Consider the following 19674-nt stretch of genomic DNA (forward strand, 5'->3'; position numbering starts at 1 on the left):
TAGATAGTAAAAAGTCTTTATAGGAACAAATGTCCCGCTTATTTTGTGGAGATATTAATAGATGGTATGTATCAAGATAATAAATATCTCCTTTAGGAACAATCTGTCTCAATTCTTTGTATCAGGAAATTGATGATAGCTATTGAAGGGCTTTATCGTTCTCACCAGTCCGCTAATGAGTGCAGTCTGCCAATGTTTAAGCTGTTTGCACAGTAGTTCGTAAAATCTCTGTTCTGCAGACAATGATCACAAGTGAAAGGAGATAGTATAGCTGTCTGTAGTCTCAGTAATACCAGGAATAGATCCTAAAATAGAAATAAATTAGCCTAACGCATTTATTCACACCTTAGGCTATTTCATCAGAGTGGTTGTAACAATCCCACACACTACTCTCTCCTCCTACAGCTTGGCCCATTTGAAAACAGTCCGAGTGGTAATGCAAAAATGGTGAGTTCACAAGGGGGGAGGGTCATGGGCACCTACAGGCGCTGCTTCAAATAGACTTAGCAGTTAGAGGAAAAAACCATGGGGCTATAAAAAGCCACGGAGGGGACCACTGACCTGGCAAATGGGCACTCCACGTTAAGTGAAATTTTATTTGATAATATTGACTTATTGAACTCCAGCTGAAAATACATTTTTAGTGTTAGGCGGAGTTATTCTTTAAGAAGAACTTACTTTCTGCATTACACTAACCTCTGTCCTGTACTTTGGGTGCAGAACTTGGCAAATGACGAACAGGTGGTCGTAATCCAGGCTAGAACAGTGCTAAATTTGGCAGAAAAGGTAAGTGAATTTCTCCCCCCCAAAAAAGTTTGTATCTAGAATTTATAATGAATGATCTGTAATTATCTTAGCCTATGGTTAACGTGATATTAACATTTTTTTTAGTGGCTTCAGCAAATAGAGGTGACCGAGTCTGCCTTACAGCAAAAGATGGTGGATATTGAACATGAGAAAGTAAGAGCCATAGGCCTATAGTTGTGGAATATTAGGTAGCCGGCAGAACTCTTCACATTCTGATTGCATTTCTTTCCACATAGGAACTGTTCACAAGACAGAAAGGATACTTGGAAGAAGAGCTCGACTTCCGGAAAAAATCAATGGATCAGGCTCACAAGGTAATTCCTAAAATTTAAGGTTACACCTTCATGTGTAAGCTTGTGTGTAGGAATGTGCCATTTAAGGAATAATACTGTGCTCCATGTAAAGCTCATGCATGAAACAATTGATTTACCTGTGGTTTACATGGAGAGTACAGCTTAAAGATTGTCATTATAGAGTTCAGGTTGTGGTTTTCTACTTGAATAGGCAGAGTTTCACTGACGGCTTTGCAGACTTGCTGTACAGAAATGCACTGTGTAGATTTGTGGGTTTGTACACGGGGATCTGAATTTTGCAGGGTAGCGGTCAGTACGCCAGTTACCAATCTAATATATATATACATCTTTATAAAAAAGACTAGATTCTTCTACTGTTACTAAGGGATAGATTTTTATCTTCCAAGCATATCTTGGAGCTGGAGGCCATGTTATATGACGCCTTACAGCAGGAGAGCGGAGCCAAGATGTCCCATATCATTTCTGAAGAAGAGCGTGAGAAACTGAAGTGCGCAGTGGAGCAGTGGAAGCGACAGGTGATGAGTGAACTTCGGGAAAGAGACGCCCAGATTCTGCGCGAGCGAATGGAGATAATTCAACATGCGCAGCAGGTACAAGAATGACTGTATTAAATCCGCTAGTAAGCCATGATTTTACAAGTTACACCAATAGGTGAAACAAAATCGCAATGGAAAAACAGAACAAACATTTAAATGCTGAGATATTTAATAACCTTGCAAGATCCCTGAGAATAGATTTTGTATTTATTTGTATTGAGGAAATGTACGCTTTTTACTAACGTACAATGTGTAATAAAGACTGTATAGAGCAGTGTTTTCTGAATCCAGTTCTCAGGAAGCCCTAACAGGACATGTTTTCTATATCTCCTTGCTGGAGCACAGGTGTATTCATTACTGACTGACACATTGTAGCGGATCCACAGGTGCTGCTAATTAAGTCACTTGTCACCTGGAAAACTTGCACTGTTGGGTGGCCCTGAGGACTGGTATAGAGTCTGATGAAGAAACTTAGGATAAAAGGTTTCAGGAATCAGAACATGTGATATGTTTTGCTTCATTTACTGGTGAATAAAGAATAGTAACATAAAATCTATATATTAATAGCATAAGTACGACTTTTATGAGTGACTTATTTCTATATACCAAATTAAAGGTCTTTGTCTGTAGATTTGCAGAAAAATATTGGCATTCGGTTGCATCGTTTCAGGGTTATTTCGCAAAACATCCGCCCGTCATTTACAGCAATGCATTACCATTGTCCTCTGGAAAATGTGACAGTTGGCAACACAGCTGTGCACTTTCAGATTGCTCTGGAGACTGTGACAGTTAGTGAACTCTCCCTGTGTACCTGCTGGGTGACCTGGTACATGTGACCTGCTGGGTGGTCTGGAAACTGTGACAGTAATTTTCAGCTACAAATGTCAGTGCGTGGGACCATGCCCAGCAATGTAATTTTGATGGAAGAAGTTATACATATATTATAGTGTACAAAGAAATTATTTAGTTCCTTTAATATTGTGATTTATATAATATAGATATTTATTCATTATACTCCATTGTTAAAATTTCTACATATAATGTAGTGTATATAAAAGTTACTGAATTCTGTTAATAAAGTCATTTAGTCATTACATTTCTGTTTAATTTAAGCTGGGTTTCTCTAGTCTTCATAATATGAGGATGAGAACATGTTAGTAGTGGAATCTTTTAAAGGCGCTAGACAAGGTGCCCATATTGTGTGCATTTTACTTTTATCAGTACACAAAATATGTACACTAATGGTCATATATGAATTTGAAATTTGCACATACCCATAACATGTAAGTCTGATTTTTGTAAGATGTTCCTCTATATAGTTTAAATGACCTTGAATGGGAAACACTGTTTCCCTGTCACACAAGAGCACTTTAGCTGTGAAAGCACTGCATGCATATAATCATCATCACCATTTATTTATATAGCGCCACTGATTCCGCAGCGCTGTACAGAGAACTCACTCACATCAGTCCCTGCCCCATTGGAGCTTATAGTCTAAATTCCCTAACATACACACACAGACGACAGAGAGAGAGAGAGAGGGAGACTTGGGTCAATTTTGATAGCAGCCAATTAACCTATTAGTATGTTTATGGAGTGTGGGAGGAAACCAGAGCACCCGAGGAAACCCACGCAAACAAGGGGAGAACCCTATTAGTATGTTTTTGGAGTGTGGGAGGAAACCGGAGCACCCGGAGAAAACCCACGCAAACACAGGGAGAACATACAAACTTCACACAGATAAGGCCATGGTCGGGAATTGAACTCATGATCCCAGCGCTGTGAGGCAGAAGTGCTAACCACTTCGCCACCATGCTGCCCTCATATAATGCCACAACGCAGGATTGCTTTATGCCTACTATATCTTCAACACTGAGGATTCCTAGCTGAAAGACCATAGTGTAAATGAAAGCCTCTGTGCCACTGCTCCTAAGTGGAGAGGATTTGTTGACAGTGGCAGTAAAACTAGTGAGATCTAAAGAACATTTGCTCAGCAATGAGTGTCAGAAATGCATCTCCACTTGTTTCTTTATGCTGTGCAATTTTAAAGAAGGAACTTCTGAAAACACAGCAAAATGTGTCTTCAGATGGCTCTATTATGTGTCCTGTAAAACTAAAATAAACTATATTTTTTTGTAAGCAAAATTAGTACAATTCAAAATCAGTGTCAATATGTCCATTTTGAAGAAGACTTAAATTTTCCATAATTCTAGCTTTCCCCAAAACAATGACCCTTATTTCACATTATTGGCGCACTTTGTCTTTCAGAGAATAAAGGAGCTGGAAGAAAGATTAGAGTTCCAGAGGAGACAAATAAAAGAGTTAGAAGAGAAGGTATGTAACGTTGGGAGCTAGTGGCACTATTCTTTACATGTACTTGACACCATTACACAACGGAGGCAGCCATGTTGTGCTGACTGAAGGCAGACTATACATTTACTAAAAACTAGTCCCATCACTGAGGCATGAGGTAAATAGTCTCCTGTGATCGGCGTTAATCTCTGTTTTTCCTGTAAATTGTTTTCTTGTTATATTGTTTGTGTTTTCGGAGACCCGCCACCACACTGTTATATTTTTGGATTGTGTAAATGAATCATATCATATTCTACATTAGGAAAGTAGTACAAAAAACAAAAATTTGATGTTATTATTTACGACCCTCCTACTTAATTGTAACATGGAAATTATTGTTTTTTTGTATTGGATTCAGTTTGATATTCTTCGTAATCCTTTGCACTAATATTCGATATTTGAGGAATCCTAAAATATAAATTTTCACTTTCTAAATCGACAACGAATAAGTTGGCCTTTCTGATTTTCAATATTTGTTTTGGGAGCTGTGATTCTGGGAGCTGCTGTGCTCCCCTGTTCCTCTTCCTTTCCTCACCCCTCATTTGAAATGCCTTATCTAAGACATTATATGATTGCTGTTTACATGGGGGGGTGTGTTTTAAAGCTGAATCATTTGCATAGCACCCAACATTTGTAAATGTGGCGCTGGGACAGGGGGCGTGGCCATGTCATGATGGGAGGTAACCATGTCACAATGGGGGTGTGGTCACACACCGCAGGGTGGGGTGCCTAGCGCTTTTGAAGTGCTAGGCTATCTCTTACTCTCCTCCCCTCCCACACCTCCATTGCTTAACATACCAGTGCCATGCAGAGCAACAGTGAATGAGACATTCCTCCCAAATTTCCAACTCGTGGGACAAAGCTGTCTTCAATCGGAATGGTGGGACAAAACCACCAAATTGGGACTGTCCTGCCTAAATCGGCACAGTAGGGTATGCACTTATTATATGTGGTAATGGAGGTGGTGATTTATTTTTTAATAAGTTGACATGTTGTAACTTCATGTATGTATATGTTACGGTGAGTGCATGAGAAAATTCTCACGTTTACGTTTAATGCTAGTTTAGCGCTTTGAACTTGTAAATGGTTAATTCTTCTTTCTTGAACTTTCTTGTGTTACAAATTGTAATCCCTCTTCTCGTTTCTTTCCCTTTTATTTTAGTTTTTATTTTTGTTCTTATTTTTTTCTTTAGCTTTTATATTATGGTCTTAGATCACATGCTGGGTAAGTCTTATATTATCAGCACTTCAGAGTATGTGAGCTATTTCTGAACACAGGGTGATAATGAACATTTGGGGCCTAAATCATTAAGGATCTTAACTTGAGAAACTTTTTATTTCAGTCTCCTGGACAAAACCATGTTACAATGCAAGGGGTGCAAATTAGTATTCTGTTTTGCACATAAGTTAAATACTGACTGTTTTTTCATATAGCACACAAATACTTGATAGCTTATTTGTACACTGAAATTTAAAGTTGATATTTGTGTGCTATATGAAAGAACAGTCAGTATTTAACTTATGTGCAAAACAGAATACTAATTTGCACCCCTTGCATTGTAACATGGTTTTGTCCAGGAGACTGAAATAAGAAGTTTCTCAAGTTAAGATCCTTAATGAATCAGGCCCCATGTTTCTTAACTGAAGCTCATGAATTACTGTTTGGGTTTTGTAAGTTGTGCACTAAAATGTTTTTCTCATGTAAGGATTCTGTGAACGTTGAGTAAACATTTGGTATTGGGGTTCCTGTTAGAACAAAAATGTTCACGAAGTAAGAGGTTATAGGGGTAAATCTACTAGAACTTCTAAAAAGCAAACGTGGAGGCATTACCCATAGCAACCAATAAGATTCTAGCTTTCCTTTTCTAGAATGTACAAGAAAAATGATAGCTAGAATCTGATTGGTTGCTATAGGCAACATCTCCACTTTTCTTTTTAAGAATCTTTAGTAAATCTACCCCATAGTGTGTTTAGTTTTGGGTCTTTTCCAGATGTCCAATGTACAGAAGACAGATATTTTCTGTCAAACTAAAGTTAAAACAGGGTATTGTTCATCAGATCTCTAGAAAAAAAAAGCAAACCTCAAAATTTTTTCTAAGAAAAAAGTCTGAATTTTAGGTTGAGAACTATTGCTGAGGTGGATTTTCTTCTCTGAGGAAAATACCACGAGCATAAGGACCATTTAATGTGTGGTAGTCACATCAACAAATTGGAAAGATGGAACGGAAGGCGTCAAACAGAAGGAAATAATGTGAAATGTCACTCGTGTTAGTTAAGCTTTAGGAAAAAAGAAGGAAAGTAAAATAAAATATAAACCCATGTATGACACAGATTGCAAATACTTATTTGTACACAAAATAAATGCAAATCTTAATATGACTTGGAGTGAATTGGAAAATAGCTGTTTTTGCTTATTGTATTTTATAATCTATATTTTATACTATTGGAGTTAATTAATGTATAACTATCTCTTTCTCTCTCTCTCTCTCTCTCTCTCTCTCTCCATCTCTCTCCTCTCTCTCCCTCTCTCTCTCTCCCTCTCTCTCTCTCTCCCTCTCTCTCTCTCCCTCTCTCTCTCTCTCCCTCTCTCTCTCCTCTTCTCTCCTCTCTTTCTCTCCATCCCTCTCTCTCCCTCTCTCCCTCTTGCTCTCTCGCTCTCTCTCTTGCTCTTTTTCTTTCTTTCGCTCACTCCATCTCTCTCTCTCGTTCTCTCTCTCATGCTTTCTCTCTCCCAATCTCTCTCTCTCCATCTCTCTCTCTCTCTCCATCTCTCTCTCCCCATCTCTCTCTCCTCTCTTTCTCTCCATCTCGCCCTCTCTCTCTCCCTCTTGCTCTCTCGCTCTCTCTATTGCTCTCTCTCGCTTTCTCTCTTCCTCTCTCTCGCTCTCTCCATCTCTCTCTCTCTCTCGCTTTCTCTCTCCCAATCTCTCTCTCTCTCCATCTCTTTCGCTCCTCTCTTTCTCTCTATCTCCCTCTCTCTCTTGCTCTCTCTCTCTCTCTCTCCATCTCTCTCTCTCTCTCGCTTTCTCTCTCCATCTCTCTCTCCCTCTCTCTCCCTCCTGCTTTAGCTTGCCCAGTATGAAGTTTTTACTGAAAGGACTAAACCCGCAAACGAAGCACGAAAGACTAAATATATTATATCACGGCCAAACGTTATTTTTAGGGACTTCCGCTGCAGTGGTGCTCTACTGGGTTTGCAGCAGTCATTGTGTTACTGAATTTAAAACACATGAAATCTGAGAGCTTTGCCTGGTGAATATTGTAATGATTCAGGACAAACGAATGCCCTTAAATTGCCTGCTAAGCAGGTAGCAAATTGCTTCTGTAAAGAAGTGCACACTTATCTCGCATCTGTCTCCTTTCTTGTCTCACACTTGTCTCCTATCCATCTTCATTCACGTGCACCGATGAGGATATGAGGTTACATGGAAAAGGATCTTTTATTAAACCTACAAACATTATTCCAACGTTGGTCCTATATTCTGAAGTCAAACAGTACCAGAGGATGAAGCAAAGAGTCACAGCTTACACCCAGGTGTGTGCAACCAGAGTCACAGCAGTGTTCCACAACTAATAAATATGTTTCACAACAAAATAATATATACATTCAAATCTTTATTCCAATGGAGAAAGCACAAACAAAGCGCTGGTGGTCTTTCCAGTACGCTACAATGCATCAAATTGTGAACAAAATCCAATATGTTATTTTTGCCTGCAAGAGATTATCATAGAAACTTAGTGGAGCTGATGAACAAGAGCCCAGCACATCTTACAGTGAGAATACTACACAACTGAGACTCATTTCAAACAGATAAAACTGGAGAAAAAACTGGAGAGGAAGAAACAAGAAAATCATGTTACTATTTTTGGGGATATTTTTTATCTGTATAAGGTAAGACATGTTCAATTATTAAACGCTATGTTGGAAACGACTACAGTTGTTAGCATAGACTGGTATTAATCAATAATTCATTGTTGACCATTTCTTCCAATAATCCTTTCTCAGGACAACTGCATCCACAAGAGGGCAGTATAATCAAACGAAAGCCCGGGCCATGCCGTTTTACATTTTAATGTACAAATATAAATAGCGGCTCCTTTGCTGGTTATAGCAGTGTGCTGGGGGATATTTCTCTGTGTTTGTTCTTTGCTGGATAGCCCCGCCCTTTCCAGCACCTGCTATGAACCTATAAATTGATTGAGTAACTTCCACTCCTGTATTGTTTGTTTTCCTACCATTCAGTGCATAGGTAAACAGAGGGGGGTTTCCTAGTACCTGGAAACCCCCCTCCAAGCTTGGGGCACTGTATAATTGAGGTGGCCGAACCCTGCCCCGGCTTCACACAGCTCTGCTTGAAAAGGAAGAGCTGCGTGCACCTAACAGTAATGCATACAGCATTGCCCATGTATATTATGGGGATAGGAAGAGTTGGAGAGCAGCCAAGCACTGTCTAAAATTATAGCCACGCCCCCATACATGCTGGTCACGCCCACTAGCGGCGTGGTGTGGAAACCCCCCTCTATAAATCCTGCGTTTGCCCCTGCAGTGGTACTAGTGTTACCATCCTTCTACAAATTTAGACTGTGTTACTGTTTTTTTCTCCTTTTTCAAATAAAACAAAACAAAAATAAACATCATCATCATCATTTATTTATATAGCGCCACTAATTCCGCAGCGCTGTACAGAGAACTCATCAGTCCCTGCCCCATTGGAGCTTACAGTCTAATTCCTTAATATAGACACACATACTCACACACAGACAGAGAGGGAGACAAACAGTATTCTGTTTTGCACATAAGTTAAATACTGACTGTTTTTTCATGTAGCACACAAATACTTGATAACTTATTTGTACACTGAAATTTAAAGTTGATATTTGTGTGCTACATGAAAAAACAGTCAGTATTTAACTTACCGGTATGTGCAAAACAGAATACTAATTTGCACCCCTTGCATTGTAACATGGTTTTATCCAGGAGACTTACATAAGAAGTTTCTTAAGTTAAGATCCTTAATGAATCAGTCCCCAAGTGTTTAACTTTGGGACCTGTACCCACTCTCTGACAAGTGTTTGCTTTAATTTGCCCTAGTTCAATTTTGATGTTGATCGTAGTGTTTACGCTTCGTAAATACAATGGAGTTCTATGGAAATACTCATTAAGTGCATGGTACACTGTGCTGCATGGAAGCTTTGAGAAAACACTTCTGACGTTTTGTTAAAGGTGAGGACAAAGTCCAAATTTTGTCTACGCTTTAAACATTCATTGTATTTCAACACCCGTGTGTACGAGCCCTGAGAGTTCAGAGTTGTCACTCGGCATGATGTTAGAACCGCCGCTGTCTCGAGCCGTTCATCTGGAAATGCTTCTAGGAGAATGTTCTGCTCATCTGAGACAGAATTATCTCTGACCTGTTACACAATTCTTTGTAGCAGGTGGGAGCTAGTACTGAATATACGCTAACACTTATTGTAAACAGACACACTGTTGTAGAGAAGTTATTATTATTTATTGTGGAAATGCATGTGTTGTACGTAAATTTCTTAGTATTGTGTTTCTATCTAAAGGAGGCTTCTATTGTTTTAATTCACGAAAGATTGATATTAACATATAAAGAGAGGGCTTGATTCATTAAGGAAATATAAGCAAAAGGTTGAGTAAGTTTTCTTACTCACGTTTTCTGGACAAAACCATGATGCAAAGCACATTAATTTATTATTTTGCACATAAGGAAAATACTGGCTGTTTTATCATGTAGCGCACAAATACTTGATAGCTTATTTGTAAACTGAAATTTAAAGTTGATCTAGGACACGCCCTACCCCAAATATAAATCTGTCATCACATTTTAAATGTACCTCCCCTTGCAATGCAACATGGTTTTGCCTTACTTGCTTACTTACTTACTTACTTACTTACTTACTTACTTTTGCTTAACTTTCCTTAATGAATCAGGCCCAGGGGTGTTTATCCATTTATTGTTAGTTCTTTTTGGAATCTTTTAATGGGTGCTAATTGACCTTATGTTGAAACTGCTATGAAATCTTCTGGACTATGGAGTTCAGCATTGAGATGCAGTAATGAGACAAGGGCAGATTGCCTACACAGCAATAAGAGTTGATTTTTAACGCTTGTGCGTGTACGCATCCTAAGAGTATTCAGTGAAACAGTTGTTTTGTGTTGTATGAATTGTTCATTAATATTTCATGTGTATTTTTCAACTCAATAATACTCAGCCTTTGATATTTATCACAGCGCTGGGGTCATGAGTTCGATTCCTGACCATGGCCTTATCTGTGAGGAGTTTGTATGTTCTCCCGTGTTTGCGTGGGTTTCCTCCGGGTGCTCCTGTTTCCTCCCACACTCCAAAAACATAATAGTGGGTTAATTGGCCGTCATCAAAAATTGACCCTAGTCTCTCTCTCTGTCTGTGTGTGTGTGTGTTAGGGAATTTACTGTAAGCTCCAATGGGCAGGGACTGATGTGAGTGAGTTCTCTGTACAGCGCTGCGGAATTAGTGGCGCTATATAAATAGATGATGATGATGATGATATGAGTATATAATTTATTTGGTACGTTCTATAAAATGTTAGCTAGAATCTGATTGTTTGCTATAGGCAACATCTCCACTTTTCAAAACACAACTTTCCCTTTTAGTATGTCCACTTAACCATAAAGGTAATGGGGGAAATTCTGAGATGCAGATGAATCATCATCATCATCATTTATTTATATAGCGCCACTAATTCCGCAGCGCTGTACAGAGAACTCATTCACATCAGTCCCTGCCCCATTGGAGCTTACAGTCTAAATTCTCTAATACACACACACAGACAGACAGACAAAGAAGGAGATAGACAGACAGAGAGGGAGACAGACAGAGACTAGGGTCAATTTTTGATAAGCAGCCAATTAACCTAGCAGTATGTTTTTGGAGTGTGGGAGGAAACCGGAGCATCCGGAGGAAACCCACGCAAACACAGGGAGAACATACAAACTCCACACAGATAAGGCCATGGTTGGGAATCAAACTCATGACCACAGTGCTGTGAGGCAGAAGTGCTAACCACTAGGCCACTGTGCTGCCCAACAGATGAATATAAGAATATGAGTGAAGACTGCAGAAAGGGTAGACAGGGTGTCACATACCACATGCAGCATCTGGACATTCCCTCCTCCGTGCCGCCACAATGCTCCCCACTTTACTGTATACAGGTGGGCACACAGCTCTTCCGTTCTTTTCTAACTTTGGGTCGGCTGACCGCTAACGTCATCGCTGCGCATGATTCAAATCAGGCATGTCTACTTAAACTAGACTTTTCAGTGCCAGTATTAGGTCTTCATAGCTCCAGCGGTTTTCCCCTTCCCTATCTCCCAGTGCTTCGTGACCCCAGTGTTCCAAACCTCGGCTCATTTGACTCTTCTCATGTTTGACTCCTGTTTGACTCTTCTTCTGGTACCATGCATTGTCTCCCAGTCATTCAGACCTCTGCCTGTTTGATTCATCTTGTGTTTGTCATTCATGACCTTGCTTTACTTGGCAGGCAGCTTCTCACACCAAGGGGCAGCTCTTAGTACCATAGCCTTATCTGACCATGTACCTGTGGACTTCCTGCAACGAAGCACAAACCTCTTGGCGGAGGTCCCTGGTGAATACCAGGGGGTCCGTTAGACTCTGCACCTCTAATCTACCCTGATTAGTAACTGGGAACCTGCTTCCTCCAGATCCAACGTTATGAGACAAGGCTATAATTTGTACAGGACAAGCAGTACATTCAGTGATGGCCTCTTTCATGCACACTTCCCTCTAGCCCTATAGTGACCAATATACTTTTGGTTTCTGAAGCTAGATATCAGTTGTAAATACTTTACTATCCACAATATAGACAATATTTGAAAAACTTCTTTAACAACAACATTCTTTGACAGTTTTCTGACAACCACCAATTTTACTGACATTTATATTTTCCATTGTTCTGTCGCCTACACGTAGTTGAATAACAGTAAGAGAGAGAGAGCTTACTAGTGACGGGGTAGTTTCCGACTGGCTTTCAGGGTCATTGTATAAGTTTGTACAAGGAGATTTTTTTTGAGGATAAGTTTAATGTTTAATGATAAGTTCATATCACTGGTTTTGCATTGTCATTACTTTCAGCCTAAAACAAGCTGCCTAAGCAGTATTGTATTGTGTATAAGTTGAACATCAGGCAAGTATAATAACAATGAGAATTACTGTTGTCACTAATTTATAGCTAACACAATACCACATTTGTACAAATTACACAAAGTAAGCAAAAATGAAGTATTTTACAGTATGTCTACAGTTACTAAGTAAATAGTACAATTTACTGAAAACCAAACTATTTTCTATTGTATTATTATTTTATGTTTTTGCTTTCCACCTTTGTTAGCTTTTTTATATACCAGAGGAGACCTATTAAAGTGTCACATGTCACCGCTATACATGGATCTTGTATAAAAAGGACCTATTAGTTATCCATCGGGCCGTTACCAATAGACACATTTTATATGATTGAGGTGTCCTGTGCTTGTCACTGGCCGGCACTCCATATGTGATGTCACGTGATGTCATCACAGAATTTCCTTTGTTCATAAATTCACCATGAACAAGATTTCTTATTAAATATTACTATTATCATCATCGTTATTTATACACTTAGCTCTGCAGCGCTGTGCAATGGGGAGAAGAGCAAATATATAACAATGATTACATAAGAAAAAGCAAAATAATAAGACAGACATATTGGAGGATTAAAAAAAATAAGATCACAAAAGCAGAAGTGTAAGTGCAGCGAGACGTTGGATAGGATGGAAAACTATGACAGAGACAGGATTCAAGAGGTGAGAGGCAGGGACACACAGATGGACAGGATGGTGGCCAGCAAAAATGTGTATATATATATATATATATATTAGGGATGAGCGCGCTCGGATTTCTGAAATCCGAGCCCACCCGAACGTTGCGGATCCGAGTCGGATCCGAGACAGATCCGGGTATTGGCGCCAAATTCAAAAGTGAAACTGAGGCTCTGACTCATAATCCCGTTGTCGGATCTCGCGATACTCGGATCCTATAAATTCCCCGCTAGTCGCCGCCATCTTCACTCGGGCATTGATCAGGGTAGAGGGAGGGTGTGTTAGGTGGTCCTCTGTGCTGTTTAGTTCTGTGCTGTTTAGTTCTGTGCTGTTTAGTTCTGTGCTGTTTAGTTCTGTGCTGTTTAGTTCTGTGCTGTTTAGTTCTGTGCTGTTTAGTGCTGTGCTGTGCTGTGCTGTTTAGTGCTGTGCTGTGCTGTGCTGTGCTGTGCTGTGCTGTGCTGTGCTGTGTTCTGCAGTATCAGTCCAGTGGTGCTGTGTGCTGTGCTCTGTCCTTCTGAGGTCAGTGGTGCTGCTGGGTCCTGTGCTGTGTCCTGTTCAGTCCAGTGGTGCTGTGTCCTGTGCTCTGTGCTTCTAAGGGCATAGTTATTTCCCCAATATTCCCCTGTGTTTAAAAAAATAAAAAAAAGTTTTTTTAAAAAATACCAAAAACTACTTTAATATTTTTTAATTACCACAAAATTTTCACAACCAATCCTGCAGTATAAGCCCATTGGTACTGCAATATTACCAAGTTCACACATTCAGCAGTAAAAGTCCAGTGGTACTGCAATATTACAAAGTTTACACATTCTGCAGTATCAGTCCAGTGGTGCTGTGTCCTGTGCTCTGTCCTGCTGAGTTCCGTAGTGCTGCTGGGTCCTGTGCCGTGTCCTGTTCAGTCCAGTGGTGCTGTGTCCTGTGCTCTGTGCTTCTAAGGGCATAGTTATTTCCCCATTATTCCCAAGTTTTTAAAAAATAAAAAAAAAGTAAAAAATAATAAAAAATTTAAAAAAAAAAAAATATATAATAATTATAACCAAATTTGCAAAACCAATCCAGCATTATAAGTCCATTGGTACTGCAATATTACCAAGTTCACACATTCTGCAGTATCAGTCCAGTGGTGCTGTGTCCTGTGCTCTGTCCTGCTGAGTTCCGTAGTGCTGCTGGGTCCTGTGCCGTGTCCTGTTCAGTCCAGTGGTGCTGTGTCCTGTGCTCTGTGCTTCTAAGGGCATAGTTATTTCCCCACTATTCCCAAGTTTTTTAAAAATAAAAAAAAAGTAAAAAAAAATAAAAAAAAAAAAAAAAAAAATATATATAATAATTATAACCAAATTTGCAAAACCAATCCAGCAGTATAAGTCCATTGGTACTGCAATATTACCAAGTTCACACATTCTGCAGTATCTTGTGCTACATATAATGGAGACCAAAAATTTGGAGGATAAAGTAGGGAAAGATCAAGACCCACTTCCTCCTAATGCTGAAGCTGCTGCCACTAGTCATGACATAGACGATGAAATGCCATCAACGTCGTCTTCCAAGCCCGATGCCCAATCTCGTTGTACCGGGCATGTAAAATCCAAAAAGCCCAAGTTAAGAAAAAGTAGCAAAAAGAGAAACTTAAAATCATCTGAGGAGAAACGTAAAGTTGCCAATATGCCATTTACGACACGGAGTGGCAAGGAACGGCTTAGGCCCTGGCCCGTGTTCATGACTAGTGGTTCAGCTTCACCCACGGATCTTAGCCCTCCTCCTCCTCCCCCCCCCTACAAAAAATTGAAGAGAGTTATGCTGTCAGCAACAAAACAGCAAACAACTCTGCCTTCTAAAGAGAAATTATCACAAATCCCCAAGGCGAGTCCAAGGGTGTTGGTGGTTGTCAAGCCTGACCTTCCCATCACTGTACGGGAAGAGGTGGCTCGGGAGGAGGCTATTGATGATGTAGCTGGCGCTGTGGAGGAACTTGATGATGAGGATGGTGATGTGGTTATTGTAAATGAGGCACCAGGGGGGGAAACAGCTGATGTCCATGGGATGAAAAAGCCCATCGTCATGCCTGGTCAGAAGACCAAAAAATGCACCTCTTCGGTCTGGAGTTATTTTTATCCAAATCCAGACAACCAATGTATGGCAATATGTAGCTTATGTAAAGCTCAAATAAGCAGGGGTAAGGATCTTGCCCACCTAGGAACATCCTCCCTTATACGTCACCTGAATAACCTTCATAGTTCAGTGGTTAGTTCAGGAACTGGGGCTAGGACCCTCATCGGTACAGGGACACCTAAATCCCGTGGTCCAGTTGGATACACACCAGCAACACCCTCCTCGTCAACTTCCTCCACAATCTCCATCAGATTCAGTCCTGCAGCCCAAGTCACCAGCCAGACTGAGTCCTCCTCAATACGGGATTCATCCGAGGAATCCTGCAGCGGTACGCCTACTACTGCCACTGCTGCTGTTGCTGCTGTTAGTCGGTCATCTTCCCAGAGGGGAAGTCGTAAGACCGCTAAGTCTTTCACCAAACAATTGACCGTCCAACAGTCGTTTGCCATGACCACCAAATACGATAGTAGTCACCCTATTGCAAAGCGTATAACTGCGGCTGTAACTGCAATGTTGGTGTTAGACGTGCGCCCGGTGTCCGCCATCAGTGGAGTGGGATTTAGAGGGTTGATGGAGGTATTGTGTCCCCGGTACCAAATCCCCTCGAGATTCCACTTCACTAGGCAGGCGATACCAAAAATGTACAGAGAAGTACGATCAAGTGTCCTCAGTGCTCTTAAAAATGCGGTTGTACCCACTGTCCACTTAACCACGGACATGTGGACAAGTGGTTCTGGGCAAACGAAGGACTATATGACTGTGACAGCCCACTGGGTAGATGCATCCCCTTCCGCAGCAACAGCAACAGCTGCATCAGTAGCAGCATCTACAAAATGGCTGCTCATGCAAAGGCAGGCAACATTGTGCATTACAGGCTTTAATAAGAGGCACAACGCTGACAACATATTAGAGAAAATGAGGGAAATTATCTCCCAGTGGCTTACCCCACTTAGACTCTCATGGGGATTTGTGGTGTCAGACAATGCCAGTAACATTGTGCGGGCATTAAATATGGGCAATTTCCAGCACGTCCCATGTTTTGCCCACACCATTAATTTGGTGGTGCAGCATTACCTCAAGAGTGACAGGGGTGTGCAGGAGATGCTTGCGGTGGCCCGCAAAATTGCTGGACACTTTCGGCATTCAGCCAGTGCCTACCGCAGACTAGAGGCACATCAAAAAAGCTTGAACCTGCCCTGCCATCACCTCAAACAAGAGGTTGTGACGCGCTGGAACTCCACCCTCTATATGCTGCAGAGGATGGAGGAGCAGCAAAAGGCCATTCAGGCCTACACAGCCACCTACGACATAGGCAAAGGAGTGGGGATGCGCCTGAGTCAAGCGCAGTGGAGACTGATTTCCGTGTTGTGCAAGGTTCTGCAGCCATTTGAACTTGCCACACGAGAAGTCAGTTCCGACACTGCCAGCTTGAGTCAGGTCATTCCCCTGATCAGGCTGTTGCAGAAGCAGCTGGAGAAAGTGAGGGAGGAGCTGGTAAGCCATTGCGATTACAGCAAGCATGTAGCTCTTGTGGATGTAGCCCTTCGTACGCTTTGCCAGGATCCGAGGGTGGTCACTCTTTTGAAGTCAGAGGAATACATTCTGGCCACCGTGCTCGGTCCTCGGTTTAAAGCGTATGTTGTGTCTCTGTTTCCGGCGGACACAAATCTACAGCGGTGCAAAGACCTGCTGGTCAGGAGATTGTCCTCTGAAGAGGACCGTGACATGCCAACAGCTCCACCCTCATTTTCTTCCACATCTATGGCTGCGAGGAAAAAGCTCAGTTTTCCCAAAAGAGGCACTGGCGGGGATGCTGATAACATCTGGTCCGGACTGAAGGACCTGCCAACCATTGCAGACATGTCTACTCTCGCTGCATTGGATGCTGTGACAATAGAAAAAATTGTGGATGATTACTTTGCTGACACCATCCAAGTAGACATGTCAGACAGTCCATATTGTTACTGGCAGGAAAAAAAGGCAGTTTGGAAGCCCCTGTACAAACTGGCTCTATTTTACCTGAGTTGTCCCCCCTCCAGTGTGTACTCGGAAAGAGTTTTTAGTGCAGCGGGGAACCTGGTCAGTGAGCGGCGAAGGAGGTTGCTTCCTCACAACGTTGAAAAAATGATGTTTATAAAAATGAATAATCAATTCCTCAATGAAGTACAGCACTGCCCTCCAGATACTACAGAGGGACCTGTGGTTGTGGAGTCCAGCGGGGACGAATTGATAATGTGTGATGAGGAGGAAGTACACACTGTAGGGGGAGAGGAATCAGAGGTTGAGGATGAGGACGACATCTTGCCTCAGTAGAGCCTGTTTAGTCTGTACAGGGAGAGATGAATAGCTTTTTTGGTGTGGGGGCCCAAACAAACCAATCATTTCAGTCAAAGTTGTTTGGTAGGCCCTGTCGCTGAAATGATTGGTTTGTTAAAGTGTGCATGTCCTATTTCAACAACAGACCTCTCAACTGCAGCTCATCCCTCCTCTGCGGGGATAATGTCTCCTGTGCTCTGACACGTCACTCTGTGTACTCTCAGCCTCAGGATCTGACACTACAGCTACCATGCCTCTTGTAGCAGCCCTCACTCCAGGGCCTCTTCCATGTGCAGTGTCCCCCTCTTTCTTGGGTTCACTATAGTGGCATGGAGTTCTCCCCCTCATCCAGGACACACATTCCTTGCCCTGGCTCAGTCACCACGCTCAGACTTCCAGGCAATGCTGGGGGAGCCTGGGAGCTTCCACCCCAGGTCCCCAGCTACAACTCTCCTCTCCTGTGTCTTCTCTCTCTTTCTGACACTTTAAAGATCGTGCCTTTAAATGAAAAAGTCAGTCTTCATTGCACGACTATGTGCAAGTGCAAGAGGGACATTTTTTTGGGTTTACAAAGTCAAACAATAACACTACGACCCTGTCTGTCTGGGGTCTGTCAATGACGAATTGTCTGGAGCATGTTTTGAGGAGGTATTGTGGCCCCGGTATCAAATTGGGTACCGGGGCCACCCCACTATGCAGTCCAGATACTTGTTTGGTGGAATTCCGACACGTGGAGGGTTTTTAAATTATATTGTGGCCTCGGTACCAAATTGTGTACCGGGGCCACCACACTACGCAGTCAAGATACTTGTTTGGTGGAATTCAGACCAGTTGAGGGTTTTATTATTATATTGTGTTGACCACTCTATCTATACCACACTACAACTCTATACCACTCTATTTCCTACTTTAATTCTATTTAATTCTATTTCCTACTTTAATTCTATTACTAATTAATTACCATAAAGAGGAACAAAAAAAACCAATTTTACCAAAAGTATAATATGACTTAGACTTACAAACACTACACTTGAAAGATCGTGCCTTTAAATGAAAAAGTCAGTCTTCATTGCACGACTATGTGCAACAGGGACAGTTTTTTTCTTTACAAAGTCAACTAATAACACTTGGACCCTGTCTGTCTTTAACATACTTGATGGGATCTCAATGACGAATTGTCTGTAGCATGTTTGGAGGAGGTATTGTGGCCCCGGTATCAAATTGGGTACCGGGGCCACCCCACTACGCAGTCCAGATACTTGTTTGGTGGAATTCTGACACGTGGAGGGTGTATTTATTTTATTGTGGCCCCGGTATCAAATTGGGTACCGGGGCCACCCCACTACGCAGTCCAGATACTTGTTTGGTGGAATTCTGACACGTGGAGGGTGTATTTATTTTATTGTGGCCCCGGTATCAAATTGGGTACCGGGGCCACCCCACTACGCAGTCCAGATACTTGTTTGGTGGAATTCTGACACGTGGAGGGTTTTTTAATTATATTGTGGCCTCGGTACCAAATTGTGTACCGGGGCCACCACACTACGCAGTCAAGATAGATAGATGCGTACCATAGATAAAGTACATTCAGTGGTGTGGGGCAAATTGAAAAATATTCAAAATGCACTGACATTATCAAAAACAAGAGGTTGTCACACGCTAAAACTCCAACATGTATATGATGGAGAGGATGGAGGAGCAGCCGTATGTGTAGTGTAATGCAGATCTGTTGAAGGTTTTTTATATATTTTATTGTGGTGCCCAGTGCCCACTCCTCTACGCAGTCCAGGTACAATTATTGGTGCGAATCATAAAAGTTCAGGGTTTTTAAGATATTGTGGTGACCCACTCCTCTACGCAGTCCAGGTACAATTATTGGTGCGAATCATAAAAGTTCAGGGTTTTTAATATATATTGTGGTGACCCACTCCTCTACGCAGTCCAGGTACAATTATTGGTGCGAATCATAAAAGTTCAGGGTTTTTAAGATATTGTGGTGACCCACTCCTCTACGCAGTCCAGGTACAATTATTGGTGCGAATCATAAAAGTTCAGGGTTTTTAAGATATTGTGGTGACCCACTCCTCTACGCAGTCCAGGTTCAATTATTGGTGCGAATCATAAAAGTTCAGGGTTTTTAAGATATTGTGGTGACCCACTCCTCTACGCAGTCCAGGTACAATTATTGGTGCGAATCATAAAAGTTCAGGGTTTTTAATATATATTGTGGTGACCCACTCCTCTACGCAGTCCAGAAAGATACCTTTTTGCAACGTTTTGGACTAATAACTATATTGTGAGGTGTTCAGAATACACTGTAAATTAGTGGAAATGCTTGTTATTGAATGTTATTGAGGTTAATAAT

At 41.5% G+C, this 19674-nt stretch overlaps 1 protein-coding gene across 5 annotated transcripts in view; it reads left to right on the plus strand.

Moving 5' to 3' along the window:
• Positions 1-19674, plus strand: part of JAKMIP3 (Janus kinase and microtubule interacting protein 3) — a 114673-nt gene that overhangs the window by 87328 nt on the left and 7671 nt on the right. For 4 of the 5 annotated variants that reach the window (XM_075216040.1, XM_075216041.1, XM_075216038.1 and 1 more), the window contains exons 17-23: positions 721-786; positions 892-960; positions 1044-1121; positions 1508-1711; positions 3926-3991; positions 5172-5234; positions 7078-7901. In XM_075216040.1, coding sequence (XP_075072141.1) covers positions 721-786; positions 892-960; positions 1044-1121; positions 1508-1711; positions 3926-3991; positions 5172-5222 — 534 coding nt within the window. In that variant the 3' untranslated portion in view covers positions 5223-5234; positions 7078-7901. Of the gene's footprint in view, positions 1-720; positions 787-891; positions 961-1043; positions 1122-1507; positions 1712-3925; positions 3992-5171; positions 5235-7077; positions 7942-19674 lie in introns of those variants that run through there. The other variant, XM_075216039.1, reaches the window with a different exon arrangement.

Source organism: Mixophyes fleayi, chromosome 6 (genome assembly GCF_038048845.1).
Source record: "Mixophyes fleayi isolate aMixFle1 chromosome 6, aMixFle1.hap1, whole genome shotgun sequence".
NCBI lineage: Eukaryota > Metazoa > Chordata > Amphibia > Anura > Limnodynastidae > Mixophyes > Mixophyes fleayi.